This window comes from Diplotaxodon limnothrissa, linkage group LG3 (genome assembly GCF_057381915.1).
Source record: "Diplotaxodon limnothrissa isolate DT_005_m linkage group LG3, D_limnothrissa_male_GT1.1, whole genome shotgun sequence".
NCBI classification, from domain to species: domain Eukaryota; kingdom Metazoa; phylum Chordata; class Actinopteri; order Cichliformes; family Cichlidae; genus Diplotaxodon; species Diplotaxodon limnothrissa.
The window spans coordinates 52,696,060-52,710,161 of NC_140598.1; the positions used below are offsets into that span (position 1 = coordinate 52,696,060).

Sequence of the window (14,102 nt, forward strand, 5' to 3'; positions counted from 1 at the left end):
ATGCACAGAGCTCTCTGCCTTCCTGTGAATCTCCTCTTTTGTCTCTCCCTTCCACGCCTCCAGGGGTCGCCTTGGCAACATGTTTTACTGCTGGCAGCCAGATAAATGCAGCCTTGGCGCCTGTAAACTGGGATAGCCGGACGCAGTAATGCTCACTGCCAAGGACACAGCAACCCAGCAGGGCTTCGGCTTCGAACATAAAAGGAGGTACACAAGAACTGAAATCCTCTTTTAATCAGTATTTGACGCTTATCAGCTGAATTGTGTAAAAGCAGGGAAAAGATTTTGCCAAATGCAAGATGGACTGAAAAAGTAAAAGGCCCGAAGAAAAGCCTGAGCAGATACTTCTGACTCTCAGCTTTTTTGCATTTTGCAGTCCAGCGTGGATACGAATCTGCATGCAGACAAACTCATGGAAGGACAAAAGCCTCCTGACTGCACAAGCGAGGACAGACTCCTCATTGCATTGGCTGAAACTGTTCAGGAGCTTGAAGGTGTCCAATGCTGCGGTGATCATCTCGATACAGCAATGGGTGGGAGGATGGAAGAAGGAGAAGATGAGAGGGAGGATGAAAGAAGACGAAGGAGTAAAGAGCAGCAGGAGGGAGACTGCAAAAAGAGAGCTCTGGGAGTGCTGAGGGAAGTCAGTGTTTTTCATTCATGCAGACTCAGAGCATGGAAACAAGCCCTCAGACGATGTTCCTCCACGCTCAGCAGCTCTCCACCAGGGGGTGGAGCTCAGCAGCATCCATCTACGACAGGCAGAGGTGGCAAAAGTACAGATGTTCTTTACTTAAGTAGAAGTACAGATACCTGTGTTTAAAAATACTCCAGTAAATGCTGAAGTACTGATTCAACGTCATTACTCAAGCAAAAGTAAAAAAGTACAGGCTCAGAAATGTACTCAAAGTAAGAAAGTAAAAGTAGCTCATTGGAGGACGATTCTAACCATTCTTGTACAGAGGTAACTAAACCTTGTCTGTGTTAATATAATAATAAAATAATATTAGTGTACAAGAATACAAACATTATCCCGATCTGTAGTTTTAATGAATGTACTCAGCTTGAATCTGTTATCTAGGACACAATCAGTGACAGAAAATTTAAACAAATAACTATTTTCTGTTGCCAACATTGTAGAGGGAGACTTTGCCTCCATTGCTAAACAGTACACTGAGAACAGTCAGGGGTGAAAGTGCGATTTAGCAGGTGGAGGAGCACTAAATCTGTGTAGTGGCTCAGCATAGGGAAAAGAATCACAACTCACAATACTTTCTAATATGAACTTCAGTAGATTTTCTTAGTGTGATCAGCTGACCTGCTGCTTGCTTCACAGCTGTCCCATATCACTGATACTATACTCTCTATACTTTATATGCAGTTGGTATAAAGTTGGAATTCAGTGAATGAATCTAAGCATCATCTGCGTAAATGCAAATTCATCTCTGCAACACTTGATATAACCTAAATCTGACTATGACCACCACAGCCACTGTGCACCAGTTCAGTATTTTCATGCAACCTTTGAGTATCAAAAAGTTAGTTTGTTTTTTAGGATATTTCACGACAAAAAAAAATGCATCATTTATCAAAACATCATATACAGATTCAATTCAAATTATGACATCATACATCTGGAGTTTATCAAACACCACTGAGCTGTCCTTACCTTTAAATCTACTCTCTCTTCTTCTTCTCCTGTCCTGTCTTTTTTATCTTCCTCCATCTCTGTGAAGTTAGCTCTCACTCTTTTATCCCCCTGCAAAATACAGCAGCTGGAGCTTTAGCTTGCAGACGCAGTGTACGACAACCTGCACACAAACAGTTTGTGTGTTTCCTGAAGTTTGTTGAGCTGATAGAAAAAATGTATTTGAAATGGCCTGCCACTTAAAATAGCACTCTCTTCATGCTTCCTCCTTTTCTGTAGCACTAGCTAAATGCTGAAGTACCACAACCACAACTAACGGATACATTCAGTCCTTCCCGCCCACTTTAACCCCTGAAATAAACCCTATAGACGAACTTATAGATAAACCAAAAGTAATGAGTCTGCTTTGAAAGCGTAAGAGGAGAAAGTACAGACATTTGTTTAAACACGTAGGGAGTAAAAGTACAGATGCCAGAAAATAAAAAAGTTACTTCTCATCTCTGACGACAAAATAAACTTCAAATAGAAAACGAAATTAAATTGTGGAATTCTCAGAGCCTCAGAAGTAACAATGTATTTATTTTCATTTATTAAATTTCACTCTCAAAGTTGCACACCTCCACCTTCATATCCCCCTCAAGCTCTCCAGGGTCTCTGAAGGTTCTTTCAAAGTGTCTATTTGGACTCTGGGTCCTTTTTTATACTATTTTTCAGTCCAGTCCTTGTACCTGACCATTTTTAGAGGAAAGAACGAACCTATGAACCATTCAAGTACAAAGATAGCGTTGTGTCTACACATAACAGAAAAACTTTCAATCTTTAGGCACTTTGTTACTAGTAGATTGTTGCAGCAACACATAATTTGATTTTAAAAGTCCCATCAGATTTTTATCCACCATGTAACACAATCTGGAAAGCATCTGATTGGCAGCAGGTTCATTTTTCAGTATGACAATGATCCCAAACACCCTGCCAATGCTGAAAAAATATACCTGGATGGAAAAACACACAGTGGAGCATTATCAGTCATGGATAACAATATTGAAGTGTGCGGGATCATCTACACAGAGAATAGAAAAAAAGGCAGAAACATCCAAAGAAGAGCTTTGAATGTCCTTCAGGAAGTCTGGAGAACTATTCCCGACGACTATTTAAAGAAATGACATAAAAACATGCAGGCTTTCAGTGATGGGTGTGTAACAAAGTGTAACTAATTTAAAAACTCAAGTAAAAGTTTACTTTTTTTTTCAGAGGATACAGGATGCAGGCCCTGTTCGGGCTCCGTCAGTGACATTTTTCTGAGTGTTGGAGAGGACGTAGAGAAGATCATCGACAAAATAAGCTCCATCATTATCAAGCTGGATGCAGCGATTCAGCAGTTATCTGTAGATAAGACCTCGATCGCGGGTGAAGCGCGTCGAGAATACAGAGACACAGACACTTCGGCGCAACCTGAAGACGTTAAGAATCACCTAAACTCCCCCGATCGGCTCGAGTCTGACTCAGGTCACGAACGGGTGATTGAGGACGGAGCTGATCGAAGGCGTACAGAGACATCGGCAGACGCTGAACAAACACTGGACTCATTCAGTGGTTCTAATTGTGACAACGGGGCAGAATCACATGTCAAAGGTCAAGCAAGAGACGTTCTGGAGGAATCTGTTAACTCTGAGACTGAGTTACTAGAGGAGACTGAAAAGGAAGATGAGAGCGCAAAGAGAAAAAGAAAATGGATTACTGTAGGGTAAGCTGACTAAATCATCGCAGCTCACCGTACTTAAACTCTTAACACATAAGTATTTATGTTTAACCCACACTTCCTGTCAGTGTAATATGCAACATCTTGCATGTTTGTGGTCTTTTGCTTAAAGCTCTATGATGTTCGCAGTCAGTTTTGTGTTTTTTTGATGAGGCTATTCAAGCATAATGAAATCGAAACTTCTTCCGTGTCAGTTTACACACGGTTCGTGAGGTAGCACATCATTTTACGTTTGTTGTAAACAAAGAAAGTAGTCAATATTTTCTTCCACTTGCTGACAACATACTGGTAACATCAGTAATCCACACGCCTAAAACAAAAATGAAAACAAAAAGATGTTGAGTATTTTGTTCTGTGCCCTCCGTTGGGATGATTGCGAGTCTGGACATGATTTCCTTCCACTCATTTCTCCTGCTCACTGATACAGGACAAACTCTCTGCAGTGCTTTATCACAAGTCGCACACATTTTTGACCTCCTGGCCTCCACACAGCCAGCTGTTTCGCACAGTTCACTGTCAGGCCACTGCACACATACATCTAAAAGCCAAAAAAATCAGGAACATTAAGATCCGAGGGAGAGGCTAAGTCTGGAGAGAGCTGATATGGAAAGTGCATGCTCCGGCATTTCAGCAAGTCTTAATATGTTTGCACTTGAAAAAAAAATCAAGATAATAATATTTCTACTTAAAAGCATTAAGAGCAAATGCAAGCATGCAAAAAATATAAATAAATAAAAATAAAAGGAAGAAACAAACAGTCAAACTTTATTTCAATCATGAATCGTTTTCTAAAAATATGCATTTATGTGTTTTTAAAAACATCATTTAGGCTCACTGCTCAGCTGGAGGGCAGCCATTCTGATGTACCGGACGCGTGCTTTATCAGAGCGCCTGCAGGTGCAGCTAAAGTCCTGAGGTGTGAAGTGGCTGATGCCCTGAGCTGCCTGATGGTGACTGGCTCAGAGGAGTTGCTTAGCAGAGTGATCCGGGTCAAAGTTGAACATGGAGCAGCCTTTAATTTCCCCCTTACTGTGGTTGTGCCTTTCCAAGCACGCCATCGCAGCAGCTACAGAGATGTCGCTGTGAAGATAATAGACGAGGACAAGAGGGTCAGCTACATCGCTCCCATAACAACAGAGGGCATGTATGGAGGACAGAAAGTAAGGTTTTCCCTTACTTACAAATATTTGTTCAAATATTGATCAAATAACATAATTTTCTGCTGCGTAATGCTTATTTTATGTTATTTTACTGGAAGCTTAATATAAGCTGGAGCTGTATACTGAACCTTTTTCTTCTTAGTTATAAATAAATTCTTAGTTAGAAGAAAAGTCTTCTATAAAAGGTTCATGCTGCATGTATATAAAGAACAAAGTATGGAACAACTGAAAACAGAAGAGGCTCTAACATAGAGCCTTGTGGTACACCGTTTACTATTTTTGGGGCGTTTTAACCCAAATCAAAACTGTTACATTTTAATTAGATAAACATATTCCCAGTGTTTCTGTATATCTTTGGTTAAGAATAAATACAATTACATGAGTTAAAATAAAAAAACTGAACTGTTGTTTTAAAGAACATGTCAGCACAACTTAGGTTTGCAAAGTTGTATCTGAATAAACCACAAGAACTCTGGTACAGATGTTTGTTTTTAAAGCACAGCAACACATTTGGAGACAACCAAACACAGCATATCTGCATAAACACCTCATACCAACGGTGGAGCACGGTGGTGGAGGGGTGATGACTTAGGTTTGTTTTGCAGCCACAGGACCTCGACAACATGCACTTATTGAGTAAAGCATGAACCCCTCTGTATACCAAAGTATTCTAGAGTCAAATGTAGGGCTGTCTGTCTGACAGCTGAAGCTTGGCTGAAACTGGGTCCTGCAACAGGACAGTGATGCCAAGAAAAGCAGCGAATCTACAACAGAATGGCTGAAAAAGAAAAGAATAAAGCTACTGCAATGACCTAGTTAAAGACCAGATCTCAACCTGACTTAAATGCTGTGGTGAGAGCTGTACGCAAATAAACCTGCCCACAAACCACAATGAACTGAAGCGAGGTTTGAAAGAAGAGTAGGCGAAAATTGCTCCATAGCGATGTGAGAGACTAATAAAGTCATACAGAAGTTAGTTCTGCTAAATGTGGTACTCTAAGCTATTGAAACATTCAGTGTACTTACTGTAGTTTTTCATGCACTGTTTATCACATTTGGCTTAGATTTTGTTAAATAAATAATGATGTGGTATAATAAGTCATGCTCTTGTTTATCTGTGGTTATAATTACATCATTTTAAGACTTGCCAAGTTTTTGTTGTATTATAACTCAATATGTAAAATCTTTGAAATGAAAGACGGTGGCTGTATCTTACATGAGTGCAAAAAAGTAACAATTGCAACTCCTGTAATTGTTACTTATTCTTAACCTAAAAAACATAGAAACACTGAGTAGAGTTTTTTTTCCAGAAACGTATTCATTGGTGAAAGATTGTTCAAATGTTTTGCCGTGGTTTCTTTCTCTCTTTGTTAGGGCTCATTTGCAGAGGTGAAGGTGTACTCTGTGGGTCTTTTTGCAGTGGTTTCCTGTTTAAAACTAGAAAACTACACCATTCCCAGGAAGGGGTTGTCACTAAAACTCCCCATGGACCCCCGAATTTGTCTGAACTACCTCCCAGGATCCTTTACTGCACCTGTAATAGCGCAAACCACGGTATGACAATACCCTGATCATTACCCCCTTTTCTCCTACTTTACTTTCAGTAGAAGTAAAGAAAAGAGTTGCAGAAGTGAGGTCTGGTTGGCATTGAGAGATAGGAAGGGCTCCTTGGGACGAAGCCTTTGAAATGATTCCAAAACTCGGATGAAAATAGAGAGGAGAAATGATGAAGTAACAGAAAGCTTGCTTCTGATTTGCAGGTTTCACAGATGTTTGCTGTGAGGCACAAACAGCTGTGGCCGATTTCTCAATTGACTCCTGAGACCAAACACTGGTGTACGAGCAGTTTGTTCCTTGATCTTACGTCAAATCCACCACCTCCGTCTCTGCACAGCTCTCTTTTGATAGAACAACAGAAAAAATAGACAAATTCTCATATCAAACGGCTTTTGTCTAAACTGCTGCCTAAATCAAGCAGAACAGCTGTTTCCTTGTTTGCTTCAGATCCAGCCGCTAGACGCCGTGCTCCTGGCTTCTGTCAAGTCCAGAAATTATGCCTATCATTCGGTGGTGTCTACCAGCCCGCTGCTCTACCTCACCCACCCAACCTCGAGGCCCCTGAGAAGACCCCTCACAGTCACACTTCCATGTCCCCCAAATCCTGCAAAAAAGAAAGCAACAAGGGGACAAACAGAGAACCAACAAGACCAACAAAGTCAACCTGTCAGGGATTCTCCCCCATGGGATCATTCACCTTCCCACAGACTGAGGTGACACAGATGTCCTTGAACTAAAATATATTATATATGTGTCACAGCATCATATAAATAGGGATCTTAAAAGGTTTTGTTTCTATGCCAGATTCATGGACACCTCTGTGAAATCCAAGGAAATGTCCAATGAGTTGCTGGTTGTTCTGGGCTCAAGGGACAAACAGTGGAGTGTCATGGATAAAGTCACCGTCAGGAGCCTGCAGAAAGGACTGGTGTCCTTTGACCTGATGGAGAACTTTGACAGGTTTGTACCACCACGTTTTCTCCTCTTACAATAATCACACCTCCAAATGGAAATAGGCAGTTTAACTTTATTTAAAAAGACAACAAAGTCAATTGTAGTGCAGGACAGCAAGGAGGTAAATAAAAACATGTCTGCCATCGACTACACATAAAACAGATGGATGCACCTCCTGGGACTGGAAAATGAAGCCAATGAGTGAGTGTCTTAACTCTGAACTGGCTTTAATGGGCACCAAGGCATGACGCTGATGACTGCATAAAGGCTTCCAGTCCTATTGAGGTTTTGGCAGACAGCTGCTGAACAATGTTCACATGATGTCAAATGAAAAACCACAAGTCTGTGAGCTTCCTGTCTGTACCCATGTCCACATTTTCCTGTTGAGTTTATGAGATCAGCCACTGGTTTTGACTAAAACGTCAATTCTGTTGTGTTTGAGTTATTTAGTGTCAGAAAGGAGGATTATCTAGAATAGGCTCATTGGCTGATGATTTGTGATTGGCAAGTCAGTAGCCAATGAGTGTGCAGTTTCAGTAGTCATGACATCAACCATTGTCCATCTTCTGTGTACAGTCTACATTGCACACGTTTAATATATATACATATTGGGGTTTTTTTTTTAAGCCAGTAGAGAGGTGTTTGAGTTGTTGGGAACAATAAAATGATGAATGGGATCTGCAGAATAAGCAGTGATTATTATTTGATATGAAGCAGAGAGGAGACAGTGTGCTGGTAATTATTAGAAATGCACTTTAAGCTCTGAAGCCACCTGTGTGGAGGTAAAACCAAATGTAAGATGGTTTTCGGTCATGTTGGAGGGATAAGCAACGATTTGAGGTTGCACGAAGAAGTTTGAGCCTATTCGTTAAGAGTTACGGTAGATTAGCATCTCTGTGACAGCGGCTGACTCAGCTGATGCGTTGTCGTACTCTCCAGCCGAACCACATCACTGCACAAAGAGCAATGTGAGGCAGGAGCATCCAAAGCAGAGCCACGGACAGAGCAGATACCCACAGAGCGAAACTTGTCGGGCGGCGCTCATTTGCAGCATCGTTTCTTTCAAAGCCAAGGCCAATTTGTCCTGTTTGTCCATCCAGCAAAATAAATACCTGAAAAAGATAATACTGTGTTCAAAAGCAGGCTCCTAACAGCATTCTCCAACAAGATTTCAAGTAAACGGTGATCATTTTTTACTATATCTCCCCTTGCATGTGCCTTTCTGCCAAACTCAACAAGCCACTGTAGTTTATTCGAAGGCCTGAACACTTTCAGCCTGATGTCGTTGGCTCTAATGTGCAGTTTCAGAATTCGCTGGCGCTTCGAACAACACAGGAAGATGTAATAAATCCTGCACCTGAATGCAGAAGAGTTCACACGCTAGAGCTACCTGAAGTGAAACTTTTCGTATTAGTCAAAAGCGTAGACACGTCCAAACGTGGGATATTAAACTGTGAACAAAACAAATGACATTTGAAAATGACTACAAAAAGAAATAAGGCAGTGCCGTCTTTAAGGAAATCTAAAACATGAAACATGTCGTTTTGTACCTTTTTTTTTAGATCCAGTTGGCAGGCTTTGACTCCAGGTTTGTTGGATTGTCAGGGGAACCGAGATCTCCCTGTAAAACCTTAAAATAGTCAATTTCGCTCAGTCTTGTCACGTCAAGGAGACTGCTGAGACTGGAAACATGTGGAAGTCTATTAAAAAACATGTACATTTGTCCCAATTATGTATATGTAAGCAGCACAAACTGAGGAACAGTTTTTCCCGAACCTCTCAGTGAAGTGCAGATGTTTCAGTTTTTGTTTTACCAAAGACGTAACCTGCAAGATATGAAGGAGCACATAATTAGAATAGAGTAAAAGTGTGTTTGATTTGGCAGTACATTTAACTAAAAATGGGATCAGTGGTGTTTAAAGCTCTCTTGGACTCTACTAGAGTAGCTATGCATGCAGATTCTTATTAGAACTGGACTTAAAGGACTTTCTTACAACATATTTTTGACACCTGTTGCCTACGAGGTTGATGAGAGTGTGTGACAGGCGCAGCAGGTTGTCGGGGTTATGAGCTGTCCTCACAGCCAAGTCAACAGTGGCTGCAATCAGGAGTCCCCCAACCATGTAGATGGCGTAGAAAACAGTCCCCCTGACCACACAGTGACAGTAAGAGACACAGGATGAGGCTTAAATTGTGCAGCTGTGCAGGAAAAACTTTGCAGCTGTGGGACCCCTGCAGCAGAAATACATTTATATTATATAATGGCATTTTTGTGCAGCACATTCAGAGATGCCCTTCTGCACACCTTGGTTGTAATGGGTGGTTATTTGATGTTGCTGTTGCCTTCCTGTCAACTCAAAGCAGTCTTGTTCTTGCCTGCTGACCTCTGTCATCAACAAGACGTTTTCTCCCAGATGTTTTCTCTTTTTCAACAACCCAGATGTTTCTTTATTTCGCTTTACTCACATGGCAGCGAACGTAAGCAACAATCCTCGAGTTAATTTGGTTTAGTGAGGTTATGTTGCACTAACTTCCAGAGCGATTAACATTTCCTTTGCTTCAAACAGGAGAAAACAAATTATTTCCTCACTCACGGCTCTGCTGTACCTCACCGGTGCCTTTCATGTATTCTCAACATCACATCCATGTCTTAAGTGCCAGCATTAAAAAATAAAATAAAAACAAAAGATAAATGCTACACTACGCTACAACAAACCAGACTTACAGAAAGCTTTTACTTTACATAAGGGGCTTAAAGCAAGGCCGCATGGATAAAGGGGGGATGGGTGCAGCTACATGCTTTAGATTCCAGGCTTTAACGTGTCAGAGCATACGCACATGAACAGCATGGCAAGACTAAAGTGTTAAGAAACCCCTAAAGACATTATAAAGAAGGAGAAAATTAAGTCTTACTCTAGTCACCTGTTTAAAAGAATAGGCCCAGCTGTGATAACGTTGGATTCTCATTTCCATCCCGAGTTATAATTCTCTTCTTTCTTATCTAAAACAGCTTCTTCAGGGGAGAAAAAAAATGTGTGCAGTAGGTTTTCATGAATTCTCCATTCTGTCTTAAGTCTATTACATCTGTATTCCCGCCTGCGATAACAAAGTCTTTTCCCTGTTCAGCGGCAATCTAATCTTTCCCCAGAGCTAGACTCCTTAACTTGTCCTCCGTCTGCTTCTCCGCTCAGACTGCTCGTGCTTCGTCTCCTCTCCCCGCTGCGCCCTTGTCACCTCGCCTGCCTGGCCGAGGAGCTGGAGGAGTCGGTCTGCTGCCACGCCGTCACCGTCGTCCTCCTGCGAAGCCGAGACGAGCCTCGCGCCCTCCTGGTGGCCGTTGTGCCCGGCAGAGACCTCAGCTGGGAGCTGCACAGGCTGCGAGCTCAGGGCTACAGCGACCCGGTGGAGACCTCCTCGGAGATCTCGATGCGTGAGGCAGATCAGCTTCTCCTGCGTTTCACCGGCAACATCACCTGCACAGGTAAAGTGTGAAGCTGGCTCACTGGCTTCTCCTACAGAAGCTTCATACGTGGTTTAAGGAAAATAATTATAAGCTGACAAAAGAAACACAAGAGAATCTTCATCTTTTTATACATTTATGCTTCTCACGGGTCTAATGTTGGCTTTTCATCAAGGATTGGGTCATCATTTATTTTAATTAATTAATTAATTCAATGGTTTCTATCAGTGAATCTGAAAAAATAATCAGCTTTATCTATCATAGTGAACACTCTAAACATCATACATGCTTAACTTGTTTGTTTGGTTTTTTTTTTGTTTATTTGTTAGAAAAATAATCCCGATGTTCAACTTTTAGCTCCGTGAGCCTCAAACACAGCTGCTCGCTCTTGTGTTGTCATTGTTCTTATTAAAAGAGGCCTGTTTACTTTGGCTGGACGCGCGTGACACTGAAAAAGGCCTCGATTTAAAAGTGCAAATCCTTGTACGCTATTGTTATTGCGTGGTTAGCTGGAGCACTGCACATCTAGTGCAGTAAAAAAGAAAGATATACTGGGAAATGTGAAACAGTTGCTGCAGCACCAGGTCTAAACCGGTTTAGCCTCCATCCCCTGGTCACCACGTAAGACAGTAACCACATAATAAAGTGGATGAATGATATGTTTGTACAGCCAGCTGAATGCTTCAACAGTACAACACTCTTATGTTTCCTCTTTTGTTTCCCACGGTACAATACAGCAGACAGTACAAAAGATGGGGATACTGCCTGTTTAGAAGCCTCCAGATGAGTGTTTACGCCGTCTTGGTGTGTTGAAACTGGACGAGATAGATGGATTACTCGATGTTAAACACATGTTTACTTACTGGCTTTAAAACATTTTAAAAATCTATGGTTAAAATGTATATCTATATATATGGTAGACTGTATACAAAAGATGGACTTGCTGTGTGTATATGATATTTTAAACTGGATGAGACAAGCAAAAGGTGGATCTTATCGACGCTACGTGCTCATACTGTAGAATCTTGTAAATGTCAATCATGATATAGGCCCGCCCCAGTATACCCTACTCCGTCCTAGCTTTTAACTCTATTCCCATGATGCATTGAGTATTTCTTCTTCAGTCATTTTTTCACTCACTATGCATGGAATCATCACTTATTATTAAACTCTGTCTCTCTTCCACAGCATGTCTTTTAGCCTGTCTTTTTTCTCTCATCCGAACCGATCGCTACAGATGGCCCCGCCCATCCCTGAGTCTGGCTCTGTAGGAGGTTTCTTCCTGTTAAAAGGAAGTTTTTCCTTCCCACTGTCGCCAAAGTGGTTACTCATAGGGGGTGATATGATTGTTGGGTTTCTATCTGTATGTATTATTGTAGGGTCTACCTTACAATATAAAGCACCTTGAGGCAACTGTTGTTGTGATTTGGCGCTATATAAATAAATTTGAATTAAATTGAATAAAATTGAATATTTAAATCTACTTTTGGCTGCTGTCATGCTACGAGGGGGTCGCCACAAACATCTCCATGTTTGATTTGGCAGGTTTATGCCAGATGCCCTTCTTGACACAACCCCAAAGGAAAAGTTTGGTTCACTTTATAAAATTAAAATCATGTTCTGTTCAATAACACCCGAAACTAGTTACTGAGGCCACGGTCTCATTAAAGTGTTTAATGAGGTCATAGTACAGTGGAGCTGAAAGGCCATTTTCCCATAAACGTCTCTCCATTTTAACCAAAATTTGCAAAATGGAATCATTGTTAGTAAGTATCACGTAAAATAACCTGACTGAAGTCAAGTCCGAGGGATAGACTTCTACAGCACGGAGAATCCTTTTGAAAGCAGGAGCAGCAGTTTAATGAACTTAACTTTTAAGACCATCTATTATACTGTCTTTATACACCACAGCCCTAACTTTCTCCATGGCTTTGCTTGATAAAACTGTCTTTCTTCTGGCTAATGTTGGCTAGCATTAGCTTACCTACTCACACAAATCACTTGCTACCTAACATAGCAAATAGTGAGGACCCAAGCTAAGGTAACGCTGTTGCTTTTAAAATATCATCTGAACCCATCTGAACTCAGATATGTTTCTATTTTTATGTGAGGTTTGTTTTGAAGTCTGAGTTGCACTGGGAGCTCATTTGTTGGCCGCTTGGTCCTTTTCTAAGCTAGCCTGAGTTGAAGTTGCTTGTTATCTAGATGTGTCAGGGAACAAAGGAGAGGCACTTCAGAGTCCAACAAGTCAGCCCTAAGGTCTAAGTTTTAAGTGACTTTACCCTCTGTTCACAAACTGGCAGTAAACAAGTTTAATACAGGAAAATGTTACAAACATAACCTAGAAAATTCAGTTAGCATCAAATTCAGTTAGTAAAGCAGTTTCATATAATTGCATCAGGCCTCTTTTTAAATGTGTGCATATTTATTTTTCTGCAGCCGCTGCTCAAACCAACAAAAATGAAGCCACGCATGAGCGCATCACCTTCCACAGCCAGAGGAAGAATCACCTCTTAGTGCATCTGACTGAGGTGGACCTATTTGGAAACTACAGCTCTCCTCACTACAAGGGCACAGCCATATTTTATAAGGTCACCAGAGGTCAGCTGGAGTGGCGGGATGACAAAGCTGTCCTGAAGGACACGAAGCTTCTGGGAGATCCCGTCTGTAAGCTGTCTCTGACTTTACCCAAGGTAAAGGTCTGACTTCACCCCCTCACCCCCCAAAAATGAAACATTATGCTTCATGTAAAAGACTCAAATAAAAGAATGCTACTGTTTTATGTCATTTTAGAAAGTGAGAAACCTTACTCGGCCCATTACAGCCCAGGTGAAGTTCTGTGAGGACACAGGTGGGTGAAATTCTGCTTGCTTGCTCCACGATCCATTCATTGTCTCTTTGCCACACTCTTTAATGCTGTCTCAGCTCCAGATACTAAAAAATGCATCATTTATCCATCACCTGCCCATCCAACCAGGTTCCCTCTCAGACTCTCTTCTTCTCTGGCTGTCCGAGGAGCTCTCAGAGGAGGAAACGGCCCTGCTGGCGCTCTCCCTGCGTCTCTGCCGCAGCACCGCTCAGCTGGTGACGACCCGAGCCGGGAGCGGCGGCCTCTCTTCCCGTGCCTTCACCATCCTGGCCATGTGGAGGAGAGGGCTGCCCGCCGTCCCGAACCAACCCAAGGCCTCTCTGCTCGCTCGCTACTTGGCCAAGATCGGTAGGCCGGATCTGGCTAGAGAACTGCTGCTGAGGCAGGCTGGAGCTACCAGGCAGGAGTCACAGAATTAAGGAGGCCCAGAAAGGAGCGCTCACACTGCCTTTTAAGTGCTGCTTTTAATATGAGCCAAGCCACTGGGTCGCAGTGCTGCGTGTGATCCACACGAGGTCAGCATCGCACAAGGAGAGTCAGCGCTCTTCTCTGGGCTTGCAACCCCACCTTTTGTTTTTGTTTTGGTAGTTGTCTTAGATGTAAAGTCTAATTTCAGACCATTATTATGGTATTATAGTATCATTTAGCTCTGAAAACTGTGAAAAACTGGGGAGATTTTAAAAAATGAACTGCAG

At 41.9% G+C, this 14,102-nt stretch overlaps 2 protein-coding genes across 2 annotated transcripts; one reads left to right on the top strand and one right to left on the bottom strand.

The window, feature by feature from the left end:
- The first annotated feature begins 412 nt into the window (after positions 1–412).
- Positions 413–13,826, top strand: dthd1 (death domain containing 1). Its single transcript, XM_085349550.1, has 10 exons — positions 413–776; positions 2,900–3,392; positions 4,237–4,567; positions 5,942–6,121; positions 6,572–6,837; positions 6,929–7,084; positions 10,270–10,559; positions 12,978–13,231; positions 13,332–13,389; positions 13,516–13,826. The coding sequence occupies exons 1-10, from the start codon at positions 413–415 to the stop codon at positions 13,824–13,826; spliced, it is 2,703 nt and encodes a 900-aa protein (XP_085205676.1).
- On the bottom strand, positions 7,990–9,471 carry LOC146636519 (uncharacterized). The gene is made up of 4 exons (XM_085349873.1): positions 9,384–9,471; positions 9,089–9,263; positions 8,276–8,435; positions 7,990–8,190 (listed from the first exon to the last, which is right to left on the bottom strand). Exons 1-4 carry the CDS (start codon positions 9,469–9,471, stop codon positions 7,990–7,992), a joined length of 624 nt encoding a protein of 207 aa, XP_085205999.1.
- Positions 13,827–14,102: the final 276 nt, after the last annotated feature.